Below are 14,418 nucleotides of genomic sequence, written 5' to 3'. Positions count from 1 at the left end.
TTGACTTGTCAGTCATATTGATTTCTACTTGGTATACCAGGTGTCCAAGAGCACCCTGGACATAGGAGATTAACATGGGAAAACGGTTTTGATTTTTTTGCGCCTGTACGGTGGATTTGATTGAAAAATCGTATTAATGAAAGTTGTAGTACCTATCACGGGCTAGTTTTCTGTATTTTTTTCAGATCTCTAACTTGAGCCGTTTTGTCGTAAAACACGAACAAAAATACGAAAATTTAAACTTTTTACCTGCACTGTATAAGCGGTTGTCGAGCAACCGTACCAGCAACAATGATCTGTTTACCCGTTGCCCGACAACCGCCTATACAGTGCAGGCCAAAAGTTTAAATTTTCTCATTTTTGTTCGTGTTTTACGACAAAACGGCTCAAGTTAGAGATCTGAAAAAAATACAGAAAACTAGTCCGTGATAGGTACTACAACTTTCATTAATACGATTTTTCAATCAAATCAACCGTACAGGCGCAAAAAAATCAAAACTGTTTTCCCATGTTAATCTCCTATGTCCAGGATGCTCTTGGACACCTGGTATATCTAAGTTTAAAAAAAGTGTTTCAGCCAAGTTTCTTAGCTAAGAAAATCGTAAATATCAAGTCAATTTTCAGACAAAAATGCTAGAACTAAAGAGAAAAATGAAAATTGACTTGATAGTCAAAATTCTAGAGATGGAGATGGAAGTTTGACTTAATGTGGTAACTCGAGAAAATGTTTTTGTAGTCAACTTTTAATTCCTTCAAGCCAGTTTTCAAATTTTTGAGATAAAATTACTATTTTTTTTTTTAAGGTCATATCTTGTATAATGTTGCATTTTGAAACAGTCCGATTATAAAAATGATTAAATGAATATTTAAATGCTTATATACGATATGAAATTTTCTGAGTAAATAAGTTTAATTCTAATTATATTACAAACTTTAAATCGATAATTACAAAAATAATTAACAAAAACAAATTTTGGTCGCCATTTTCTCGAAAACCGTGCAGGCGAGATGTGTCATTTATTTAACAAAACTTTCTTATAATCAATTTCTACGGTGTTCCATTTAAAAAATATAACTTTAGAATGCCACAATTTTTTGCGATACTCTGTATAGTCTAGACTAATTGCAAAATGATCTTGCTTTGCACATAGTTCCATAACTTTATTTCAATTGGATAACAAATAAACCAGTAATCTTCCGAAGGACTTCAGAAGAAGAGGAAGAATATGTTTTATAATATACAGGATGTAAAGTTGTACATGTTTTTTTTTGTGGCTTTGTCGCCACAAACTAAGAATTAGTATTTTTTTTAAATCACTAACAGGTTTTTCTTATTTTAAGAATAACAGCAAAAAAAATACTACATGAATTCTTCTCTTCGTATTAGTCCAAACACCCTGTCTACAGGGTGTCCCATCGGGAATTACCGCGGTCGATATTTCGAAAACTACAAAAAGTAACTGTTTTAAAATTTCCGAGTTTAGTATTAGCGTCTCCATGTCTAAAAAGTTTTAAATTGTGAGATACCACGTTAGGTATTCGAAGTTGTTACTAACTTCACTATTTTAAATGGCCCGTCCTGTATATTATTATAAGGTTCGTATCACCTATACTCTATTTAAAAAAAAACTAGGAGGAGCGAATGAAGAAGTCTTTGATGTTTAGGTTAGACAAATGAAGTTATATGCCGGTGTATAAAAGTAAGAACAGATTAATTTACAGTTTTATTGTTTAACTAACATAAACATACAAATTTAATGCTAAATTTAAATTTCCAATCATATATTAGCTGCGTCACTTCACTTATCTTTGATACAATAATCAAATTTGGTCAATCACATTTGACCACTGCCTACCTAATTCATAATTGCGCCTCCTAGTTTGTAAATAGAGTATAATGAATTAAAGTATGTTATCTATCTGCAACGGTGTTCGAGATATTGATGTTTGAAAAATGACAATTTTGCAATTTGAACCGTCATAGCTCTTAAAAAAAGTTAAGAGAGGAATATGCATGGCATTTTGAAAAATGGTTTTGGCAATAAGGGTTTTGAAAAAATAAACTTTGCGCTTATGTTTATGTGTTTTTTTATGTTAACGTTCATTGTGAAAGAGGCATTAGTTTTACCACACCTGTATGTAACGATAACATTACAATTTCACGAAGTTAAGTAACATTGAGTATTAACGTTACAAGGACGTTTTACAAAAATGTTTGTTTCGTAATCGATGTAATTATTGTGATACTTGTGTTTATTGGCTATTTGGTTTTCAATGTTAAATTTGAATCTGTCTTACTTAGGCAGACAAAAAATAGTTTAAAATTTTGTGTGCAAATCTGTAAAAGAAAGAAAAAAAGTGAAGAAGATCTTCCAGCAAACTAAAGTGATATTTCGAAGAAGAAAAATGGTGATTGTTTTTTTGAAGAAACTAGTAATTACATAATTAAAATGTATATCTATTACTAGCTACATGGTTTTGTATAATTTAGATAGGAAAAAACCAACTAAATAAGTTAAAATTAATTCATAAGATACCTGTGTTAGCAACGATAAGAAAACCAAATACTTGTCATATTTTATGTGACGAAAATCAAATAATCAAATATGTACTTGAGAAAACTTGCTACTAAATGTTATTTACATTTCACATTTTTTCAAATTGGTTGGTAGGATAGGTAAAATGTAAAAATGAAAGCAAAATATTCAGAAAGCATCTGTAATTTGAGCTTTAGTTAGAGTTGAGAAATAAAAAAAAATTAAAGAACGACTGGACAAAAATAATTACATATTTTTTTAGATAACCTATGCCACATCCTCTGTCTCGAGATATCATAATAACGTATGCCAAACACCCTGTATTAACCGTATTTTTATTAATAAATTACGATAGTTTGACTGCGTAACGAGAGCCTACTAATAATAATAAAAGGCTAATCTGAAGAGTAGTACCACTTAAGTGCCTATTGTTTAAAGAACTTATATAAAGTTGCACGAAATTTTCGTTTCGGCCTTATAGAGCCCGCATCTGTTACAGTGCCAATACGAAATTGAATTTGTATAAGCAACCAGTAAAAACAAAACAACTAATGAAAATCTTCAATCTGGTACGTGTGATAACATTGGTGTTTACTGTACGGCCAGCCTGAACATACAGATATCATTGTTTCACGAATCTCAGAGTTCACCGGACTACAATATGTGTTTAGCATTGTTGCATTTAGTTTAATCACATTGACATACCAGTGAAAAGTTATCGGAAGTGCGGATTTTTTAAAAATGACGAGAAAAAATGATGACGTAAGTAGATTTAGTTTAAATTTATATTGAGTAATACTGAACGTAGAATTAAGAATATGAATATGAAATGCATTTAAATTACAGTTTTCCTTTTCGTTATTCTACTTAAATTGTGAAAAAATACAAGAAGACTCATTTAAAGAAATACATTTTTTTTACGCCAAATTTTTTTCTACGACTTCCATAGAAAATAAAACCTTCCTCCTTCATTTGAGAGATGAAAATATCACTTTAACTACCTGGGGAGTGGAAGTGCCACCAGAGAGACTGAAAGTATTTTCCTCCCTAGGGAGTCCTCCCCACTCCCCACACTTCGTCACTTTTTTGACAAATTGACATACATATTTTTAGTAACAACAACTTCATTTGCAGCCGGGTATTATGCATAAAACATTACACATTGGTCGTAGGAAAAATTAGATGCGCAACTCTGTAGTAAACTGCTTTTCGCACTCTTAACCTTTGAGCAAAAGTTGCACTTTCCTCCCTAGTTGCGCAAATAACTATTTTTTTTTAATATCATTATAATATACAAGGAATCTCCTAAGTAATATAAAAAATACCAGCGTCAAATTTTGAGGCAATTTAATGACAAAAATTAAGATTAGATTTCTGTTGCGCGTAATATACTATACTATAATAATACGTTACATCTAGTTTCCGCGTAAGCCTGTTTGTAAGGATCTTTGTAAGGAACTTAAAACGATGGGGCTTTAAGCTTAATGGGTGAAAGTTGCTGAGATTTAATTTGTCTCCCTTTTTTGTGTAACAAGATGACTTGGGCATTTTGCCATGTTCTTGGAATATTACCGATGTGAAGACATTTGTTCATTAAGATTTTCATGAATTCCATTGTGGTTGTGCCTTCCAGTTTTATCATTTCACTAGTGATTTTATATTCACCAGGACCATTTTTTAGTTGGCTTAGGGCTTCCTCAATTTCGGTGAAGTTTATGTCAGGGATTTCTTCTGAGCCGACGTTCATGATCTTACATTGAGTATTAGCGTTCTCTAGTTCCAGTGCAATTGATAAATATTCTTCGATTATATTTATTCGCCGTCTTTGTTCTTCATTTGATAAATGCGTGCTTGTCCATTTTTATCAAGTGATTTTAGCACTCTCATATTTTTATTGTTTTCTATTACGGACTCTATCATGCAGTTGTTGTGACCCTTTAAATCTCCTTACTCCTTATACCCCTTTTAACTTTTATGTTAAGTTCTCTATAGTTAGGAACACTTCTATATGTGTTTCTTCTAATATTCATGAGGTCTCTTGTTTCTTTTCTAATCTCACTGCATTTTGGTTTTTCCCCCGAACAGATCTGTTTTGTCACTGTCTGCATGATGTTTCTTATTTTTTGTTCCAATTCATCCAGGTTCATTTCGATCATCTGGGCAATAGAAGGAAGTTTGCTACTCTAAAACTAGCGTAACTTAATTCGATTTATGCTAATTCAGTTAAAAACCCAGTGTGTTTGGTTACTCTAGAGCAGCTATTTAGCCAAGGCAAGCTTTATAACTGAAATCTACTTTAAGAGTCTGTTAATTTTAGTAGGGGTCCAAAAAGGGATTGCCAAGCAACGGTGGGGATCTACCAGACCGACTCCAAAGGATGAAGTTAGATGGGGAGCTTCCAAGGTTTTAGGTCGTTCAGTACGTCGGAGCGTGGACTAACTGGGTTGCAGGGTGCTGAGTGCAAGTACTGAGGCACCTGAGGCACAAGGTCTCTTCGTCAGTCGTAGACCGTGTAGAGAATGCCAGTTGGTGAATGAACTGAGTATTTCTCCACGTGGTTTCAACCACAAAGGTGTCGATAAGACTTTCTTGGTGTAAAAATGATTTCCGAAAGATCCTAGCTTATACAGATCAGTCTGACGACTATTGAGTTGACTTCAATCTCACCGGAAAAAAAGAAAGCTAGATAGGAATTACACAAAACGCTTTAAATCCGCAGGGATCCTTCCTTCCTGAATTCCCTATCTAACTAGGGAAATATGGCTTCTGCTCCCTTTATGGAGCAATTTGCCAGGGGTTTTCTTTCTGCCTAGGATTTGCCTGACTCTAGGCCAGCCCCAGAAAGGCCTCTTGGTGCCTCGGTATACCAATCAATTTGTTGTCTTGTGTGGTTTAGGGTGCTGAGGGTTAGAAGGACAACACAACAAAGGAGGACAACACAACTACTGGCTGAGAGCAAAATGGGTCCAGAAACCTTATGAGGAAAAAATTCAAAAGTGAAACTGATTCTAGAAGAATCGTCTTCAAGGGTACAGAAAGCTCAAAGGGCCTCACCTTTTACAGGATGTACTATTTGTCTCCCACATTGTACTAACCTACGACCAGCACTATTGGTGCATAATAGTGACGTCATAACCTAAATACTGTGGTAGTCACCAATCACACTGGTTAATATTAAGAATGAAAGTCAAATTATGTTCCATTCGGTTACACTCACCACTCCAAAGAACTACATTATTCAAATCAGAATGAACATTGAGTTTTATTCAATAAAAGTTAGCTATAGTCATTTTGGATTCTGTTGTACGCTGTCTTAAATATTTTTTGAACTAAACATTTATCATCCTTCAATTTATTCATTTCATCCTTCCTGTAATTGTAAATCAAATTATTCCTAACATTTTGGGAAATATTTGCTCGTCTAAGAAAAAATTATATCTTTAATACTCTGTATTTTGGAAACAATGTCTTCTACGTTAAGTAGTTATTTTATTAACGACTGAAAGAGCAAGAGTCGGTAAAGGATGTAGTCCTTCTTTCTGGCTGTGTGGCAAATTTGATAAACTAGCATGTTTTTACTTACTTTACTTTACTTACTAGCAAAGTACATATATTCTTGATTTTCATCATTAAATCGGCTCAATATGCAGTTCTTGGAAAATTTACATTTTTTATCCTTTTTAACTTCAAACGCCGAGATATCTGGAAAACTTGTAGACGATGATGGAAATCACTGCAAACACTTGTTTGAAAAATAAACTTTGAAATAGGCATGGGACTTGGTTGTATATAAGTTTAGGTTTTATAATTGCTTTTGTTTTAAGCCACCCTGTACAAATTTTGTTTGTAATAATTAAGATCTTTTACAGACAACCAAAAAGGAAGAAGGCAAATGGTCCTACTACTACGAGCACAATACTGACAATGACCTTGAAACCTACTTTTCTTCGGACAAAATCGACATTCCCGAAACAGAATCGGTAAGTGAGTAGGTACCACTTAGTGTTTACATAAAGCAAATTTATTTCATAATACTATGTTACAATCCAAAAAAATTACAATTATTTTAAGTTTATTGTAAGAAGTTCTAAAATGATTTTATTTAATTGTCAAACATCAGAGTAGATTTATTTGGTTTGGTCATGAGACAATGTGGCAAAAACTTTGAAATCATAGGTTTGTAGAACGTACTGTGGTTTACCCAACATCATCAGAAACTGTTAAACTCTTCATCAATTTTGGCACTAAATTCAGTGCACTCTGCAAGTTGCGTGATTATAGTGATGTTTTCGTCTTGCACCATGAAAACTAAGTCATCAGCAAATCCATTGACCACTATTCCATTTAAGAACTTGTTTCTATAAACAAAGAAATAGAGAAACGAGTAACTCGTCGCCACAAACAGACATAACATATCTCCAAAAAAGTAACGATTTACAAGCTAATATAAGTGTAAAAGTCAGTGCATTAACCAAAACAATCACTTGACACCAAAAACTTTATAAAACCCACTTATACACCCACTTAATGATAGCAACAATGTTGCGTTAAAATTTAAGGAACACATCTCAGACTTTACGAATACTTAAGTCCTACAATATTCTATTCTAGACCGGATTCAGCTTTAGAAAATTATGGGCATTTACCGGACCTGGTTTCCTCATGTCTATTGCATATTTAGATCCAGGAAATATAGAAAGTGATCTGCAATCTGGTGCTATAGCACGATATAGGTTGTTATGGGTGCTATTCGCTTCCACTATATTAGGATTTGTAATGCAATGTCTTGCTTCGAAACTAGGTAATCTCTTAACTAATAGTCCAAGTTATGCGATTTAAGGTTTAAAGTAATTTAGGTACCGTAACTGGTTTACATCTGGCTGAAATGTGCCACAGACAATACAAAAAGTTCCCCAGATTACTGCTGTGGATTATGATTGAAATTGCAGTAATTGGGTCTGACATGCAGGAAGTTATTGGTACTGCCATAGCCATTTATATGTTGTCCAATAGAGTGTGAGTTCTTAGAAATATATTATGTGGGTTTAATAAAGTTGATGATTTTTTTAGGATTCCATTATGGGCTGGGTGCTTAATAACCATCGTAGACACTTTTACCTTTCTTTTCCTAGACAGATACGGACTGAGGAAGTTGGAACTTTTTTTCTGTCTGCTTATTGCTATTATGGGTGTCACTTTTGGGTATGAGTACGTCGTGTCTGCACCACCAGCTGCGGATGTTTCAAAAGGGCTTTTTATTCCATGGTAATGTTTTTTAATACTAAAAATGGCAGAATTACAGGGCAAGAACGGGTAAAAAATACATAATCTTCTCTACAGGTTGGGTTTAGGGGGATAACAAGTTTAGAGTACTCAGCAGCACCATTTCACGCTTCAACAAATTACCCCATCCAGTTTTTGGTTCTACTGCTTATCATTTTCTCAAACCTTATCAAAAACAAAATGTCATCTCATTCTTCCACACACCCTGTTTCTGCCCATCTCGACCCTCTATCGAATTTTTCTATTACTAACGACATTTTTCTCGAAAATTTTTGTGCCAATTTGCCCCACAACAACAATAACCTGTGGAGAAGACTGTGTGTTTTTTACCCGGTATTGTGCAGGATTCATTATGAAAGTAATGCGCATTTTCAAGGAAAAATATATTTATTGATTCTATTGGAACAAATGCTTAAGATATGTTTCAATGGAGACGTACCCTAAAATTCCTCTATAGGAATACCTTTTAAGAACGTTGTAACATGCGTTTGGGTGCTCTTAATACTTGCTGTTTAATTTCCCGATGCTTTCCGTTCAGCTCTCTCTTTAGTCTGAGAAAACCAAAAAAGTCACAGAGAGCTAAATCGGGACTGTAAGGGAGTCTGGAGACCACTGCGGTAGTCAACCACTACAAGGCCCCCAGTCACACCGTTTTCATCCTAACCAACTTCCTGGCCTGAAGCAGCTTCCCAGTCATCCCCCAGCCCCGACTTAGGTCCCTGTGACCTTTTTGGTTCTTCCGACTGACGAATTATTGCGTGGCAAACATTCAAATGAATGTGACAACGTTCTTGAAAGGCATTCCTGTAGAGAAGTTTTAGGGTACCTTCCAGTCGTGACAGACTGATGCAGCCGAGGGCTATTTTGAAGAATCTGAAGCATTTGTATCAACAAAATCAATATTTTTCCCAGAAAATCCGCATTGCTTTCATTCTAACACCCCTCCACTGTGTGAATATTTTCACTTTAGAATTACAGGGTATTTTTCACTTAGGTGTGACAATTGCAACTCTGACATTCTACTGCAAGCTGTAGGAGTGGTAGGGGCTGTCATTATGCCACACAATCTGTATCTTCATTCTGCTTTGGTGAAATCCAGAAATGTGGACAGGAAAAAGCCTGACAAGATCAGAGAAGCCAACCTTTACTTTGCTATTGAAAGCGCCATAGCTCTGCTTGTCAGTTTGATAATCAATATTTTCGTGGTGTCTGTTTTTGCTTATGGAATGTACGAGAAAACTAACAACGAATTGGTTGGTTTTATGCAAATAAGTGTTGACATTTTTGTTTGATGGTGATGTGTTTCAGTTAGATGTCTGTAAAAACCAAAGCAATCAAATGTATGACATTGCAAAAGACGCGTTTGATGTAAGTAAAGATAATAGACTAGACAAGTGTTTGATGATCCATTTTAAGGCTAATGATGAAATTGTGGATGCTGACATTTACAAAGGTGGAATTTTTCTGGGGTGTACTTTTTCTATAGCAGCAATGGCGATATGGGCTGTAGGGATTCTAGCTGCTGGTCAAAGTTCCACAATGACAGGCACATATGCCGGGCAATTTTGTATGGAAGGTACTATAGACGATACAAAGTTAATTTCCTTTCTAAATATTACATTTCCCAGGTTTTTTGAACCTTCAATGGCCTAAATGGAAACGAGTACTGTTCACTAGAAGCATAGCTATAGTTCCCACATTTCTTACAGCTTTTTTCAGCTCTTTAAGTGAGTTGACCACTTTGAATGATCTGCTGAACGCAATCATGAGTCTTCAACTTCCATTTGCGTTAATACCCACTATAGCATTTACTAGCAATCCAAGGTTGATGGGAAAGTTTGCTAACGGAATGTAAGTTTTTAGTCTTTGAAGACTGTACGATCAAAACTCGTTAAAATTCTTGTGAAATACCAGTTAAATACTTTTTAGGCTGTATAAAATCACATCAATACTACTTTCAATAGTGGTGGTTGCCATTAACATATTCTTCATCATTACCGAGCTAAATGGAGAAAACTTTAACATAGGAGTGATAGTTTTAATCTACATATTCTCATTTCTCTACTGCGTGTTTGTGATTTACGTTGTGATTCATATGGTGATTGCCTTTGGAGGTGACAAGTACCAACACATTCCATGGGTGGAAAAGTATTTTACGATATGTCTGGATGACCATAACCGACATTACGTATCTGATTAAGTGGAGATTTGAGTAAGATATAATTGATCCTTAAAAATTCAAAACAAGTATTTTACCCTTATCTGAACGTGACAAATTTAAATTGCTTAGGCACTTCTAGTCAATAACGTGAAGTTTTATATTTCAAGTGGCGGATGTTTCATATAATATGTACATGTCGAACTAATAATAAAATGTTTCTGTGTAATTGTTTCTGTAAATAAATACTTTTCTAAGTTTGAAATGCTAATGGATTCATTGTTATAAGTTTCTAAACTAAAACGACGAAACTACTAAACAAAACGAAGTATTTATTCTAATAAATTGCATCCTGTACATACCAGGTGTCCAAGAGCACCCTGGACATAGGAGATTAACATGGGAAAACGGTTTTGATTTTTTTGCGCCTGTACGGTTGATTTGATTGAAAAATCGTATTAATGAAAGTTGTAGTACCTATCACGGACTAGTATTCTGTATTTTTTTCAGATCTCTAACTTGAGCCCTTTCGTCGAAAAACACGAACAAAAATGTGAAAATATTAACTTTTTACCTGCACTGTATAAGCGGTTGTCGAGCAACCGTACCAGCAACAATGATCTGTTTACCCGTTGCCCGACAACCGCCTATACAGTGCAGGCCAAAAGTTTAAATTTTCGCATTTTTGTTCGTGTTTTACGACAAAACGGCTCAAGTTAGAGATCTGAAAAAAATACAGAAAACTAGTCCGTGATTGGTACTACAACTTTCATTAATACGATTTTTCAATCAAATCAACCGTACAGGCGCAAAAAAATCAAAACCGTTTTCCCATGTTAATCTCCTATGTCCAGGGTGCTCTTGGACACCTGGTATATCTCATAAAGGCAAATATTTCCAATCTCTATAGTTTTATTTTAACACTTCTTGAAGTCCTCCATACCCATCTGACCTACATTTTACCCAAATTGAACACATAACAGACTATTGTTCTTTACCCAAAAATATGTATACCTAAAATTTATCTTTTTTGAAATTATCATGATAAATAATTTCGCAAATGTCAGTTGGGACATCAAATGATAGTTTAAGACCTAAAATTTGACAGTTATGACTTATGGCTTATAGTCACGTGACACTTGTTATAATTATCAAAACACATTCGTGTGTCCCAAATTGGTTCTACATGTATTGGGATCTCGAAAACAGTAAGAGCTACAGAGTCGATTAAATAGGGAAAGTTTTAGAGAATTTTATGTGAAACTTATTTCCGGTTTCCAAATTAAATTATCTTTCTTCGTTTCCCAGAAAATTGGAAAAACTTCAGAGGCTGCATTTCAGAGGTTGCATTTTCTGCAACCAATGACGATAGATTTTTTCTAATTACGTCATCGTGTTCTACGTAAAAAAGTGCCTTAATAATGTCTTAGTTTCAAAACTCTCTTTGGCTTTGTTAAAGAGTCTTTAAAATGCAGCTTCTGACGTTTTCCCAATTTTCCGGAAAACGGAGAAAGATAATTTAATTTGTAAACCGGAAATAAGTTTCACATAAAATTCTCTAAAACTTTCCCCATTAAACCGACTCTGTAGCTCTTACGGTTACAGAGATCCCAAAACATGTAGAACCAATTTGGGACACACTGTATATCAAATGCAAAACAGTTGAACCTTGTTTTTACATCTCAATAATGCCCCAAATGACTATTCGATATATTTCTTACGTCACTTACAGCTGTCAACTGTCAAAACTCATTCAGGGCTAACATACAACTGGAATACGCAGATTTATTTACGCATTACAAGCTGTATTTATAGTTCCATAGAGGTATTTAACAGTCGTGTTATTGACAGACACTTTTATATGTTTTTCACGCAGCTTTGACTCCAGAATAGATCTATCGCTTGGAGAAATCACACTGTACATTGTATTTATAGTTCTATGGAGCAAAATTTGACAATTGTGACGTTAGATGACAAGTGTAAACTCTACATACAGTGTGGTTCCTCCAAGAAAGACATATATCTGATTTTATAATTTTCAAATAGTTCAAATTCCAATGCCTGAATTATTGTTTTTGATGTGCATTTATCAGATGTTTTTTCTTAATTTTCTTGAATTCTCTTAAATTTTCTCCAAACATAAATTTATAAAAATCTTCCATCTCTAGACATTATATGCAGTGATCTAAAAAGGATATTAAGAGCCAAAAATTGATATACATATTGTAAGACAAAAATAAATCGAGAAATTAAAAAACTGGTAAATTGAGAACATAATTGAGTTATTAAGTAAGTTATTACATTTAATTGAACTAAATGAATCCATATTTAATTAAGAGAACTAAATGTACACGGTGGACCATAAGTAATGGTTCAAAGAGCTAGGACAGTTTCCTGACATCAAAATATTCTCTATTTTCTCTCTCTACACCCCTGAAATGACCATATGAAGTTACAATATGATTCTAATTTTTCAAATATTTGGTATTTTAATATATTTCGTTTTGAGAAAAGTTTGATAATTTTTTTTCTATCTCTTAAAATCAAGTGTGGCTACCCACCCTATCGGTTAGCAGTCACATTTATGATCTAACAAGCAGTAAAATTTACTCTTAGGGTTTGATAAACATGGTTATTTATTGGTAACTTTTAATATTGTTGAAAATATTGCAGTTTTTGCTATTATGTGCGGAAAATAATTCAAAATTATGATGTCTTAACAATCTAAATCAAACGTAAATGGTTTAAGTACGACCATTGTCACAAATAAACCAGCAAATGTTTTTTGATTGAACATTTTACGTTTATTTATTATATCTATCTATCGGCTTTTCAAATGCTCTTAGAAATGTTTAGAATTTCTTTTGAATTAACGCTTTGGTACATTTTAATCAACCCATTCTGTATAAATTACAGTTCTGTACTCACTACATATTTAATCTTTGAAGACTATTATATGTCCACTAACTTCAACGGTTTAGTGATTTAAAATAATATAACTTCATCATAACTTATATAACAAATAATTTCCTATATAGTTACACATTCTTTTACTATAATTCCACATATTTCTACAGTTCTTCACAATAATTCTTAAAATTGGTTCGTAATTCATAATTTTTGACTATTTTAAGATCTCATTGTTCCTCATTTATGCGGAGTAACCCTTGCATTTAAATTTGCATAAGCTGCTTTGGAATTATTGACATACCCTGCACAACGCCCTATGTAATGAATTATCCGAAGGTGTTGGCTCATATGCTACATAGTAAACAATACACTAAGCGCTGCATTGGTTGCATACGCGAGTTACAAATATTTGGCAGAAACGTAGGAATGCCTGTTCCTAATTAACGTATTTGTGATACTGCACTAGCAGATTTGGCGTTGCAACGCCCTAGGAACCGAAATTATCTGATATTGGTTCTAATAGAACATTAGGAATGATTTAAGTGCGTCTGGAATTATACGTGAGATATTCGCAGGTGAAAGGACCGGGCTAAATCACACATCCTGGATGTTAAAGTGCTTGAGAATACGCTGAATACGGAACTATAATTTTCACTGACTTGCCACTAACAGGATAATCCATATTTGAAATCTCGGATCAAAGAGATTAACTCCTAACGTGACTGGATGACAATTGAACCGCACAATTGACCACAGTACAAACACTGTATCTTTATCTATACACATTACAGTGCTGGAGGATATGTCAAGTGAATGGACAGGAAGGCTTTACAGTTAGCCACACAATATGATAGTTTGCGGTGTATTTGTGAAAATTTATAATAAACGCATACTGAGCTTTGTCCAGAAAGAATTTGCAGAACAGAATAGTATTAGTATGGCTAAATTTGAATTTATATTAAGAGAAAAAAGTTTTACTCTAGTATCTTATTATAGTAGTATTTAGTACTTACATTCACGTAATTGACAAGAAAATGTCACTAAAATTAAAACCAAAGCAATATATGGAGACTTTTTCTCTTTTCTCACTAAAATAAAGATACATGTCTCAAAACAAAAAGTATTTATCCAAGATCAAAAAATTTGAAACAGTAAACTGCCGAGTCGTAACTCAATGGACTCTATTTTTTTCAAATAAACGTCATTTTGGGTATTAATTGGATTTAAATTAAAACAAAAATAAATTGTTTCTGTTTTCAAAGTTTTTTTTCTTCGTCACGTTGCCAAACCTTTCATAGTCTACAAGATTTTTCTGGCAACTTACTGCTTCTTGAATACTGAGCTGGATTTTTACGTCAGTGGAAATGTAGGAATAACTTAAATTGAAAATATGTAACATCTTTTTTTTAATGTAAGCACTTTAATAAAGATTTAAAAATTTTCTTAATGAGGATTTCAAAAATGTGCCTAAAACAGTCATTTTCTCACTCCAAGTGGGTTTTACAGGCGATATTGTTCCTGTTTTTTTCA

General features: G+C 33.8%; 1 protein-coding gene across 2 annotated transcripts; it reads left to right on the top strand.

The window, feature by feature from the left end:
• Positions 1 to 3,011: 3,011 nt before the first annotated feature.
• Positions 3,012 to 10,243, top strand: LOC145724469 (protein Malvolio-like). Of its 2 annotated transcripts, XM_081972762.1 has the most exons (10): positions 3,013 to 3,299; positions 6,407 to 6,517; positions 7,149 to 7,338; positions 7,394 to 7,553; positions 7,608 to 7,802; positions 8,815 to 9,073; positions 9,129 to 9,188; positions 9,237 to 9,396; positions 9,449 to 9,671; positions 9,750 to 10,243. In XM_081972762.1, exons 1-10 carry the CDS (start codon positions 3,279 to 3,281, stop codon positions 10,018 to 10,020), a joined length of 1,650 nt encoding a protein of 549 aa, XP_081828888.1. In that variant the 5' UTR covers positions 3,013 to 3,278; the 3' UTR covers positions 10,021 to 10,243. The 2 variants fall into 2 exon arrangements, with proteins under 2 accessions (XP_081828887.1, XP_081828888.1); XM_081972761.1 differs by having other exon boundaries at positions 3,012 to 3,299; positions 9,129 to 9,396.
• Positions 10,244 to 14,418: the final 4,175 nt, after the last annotated feature.

The sequence above is a fragment of the Ips typographus genome, linkage group LG2, assembly GCF_016097725.1.
Source record: "Ips typographus isolate SLU linkage group LG2, UJ_Ityp_2.0, whole genome shotgun sequence".
NCBI lineage: Eukaryota > Metazoa > Arthropoda > Insecta > Coleoptera > Curculionidae > Ips > Ips typographus.
The sequence above is the reverse complement of the archived record's forward strand: the minus strand, read 5'-3'. Positions and strand labels throughout refer to the sequence as shown.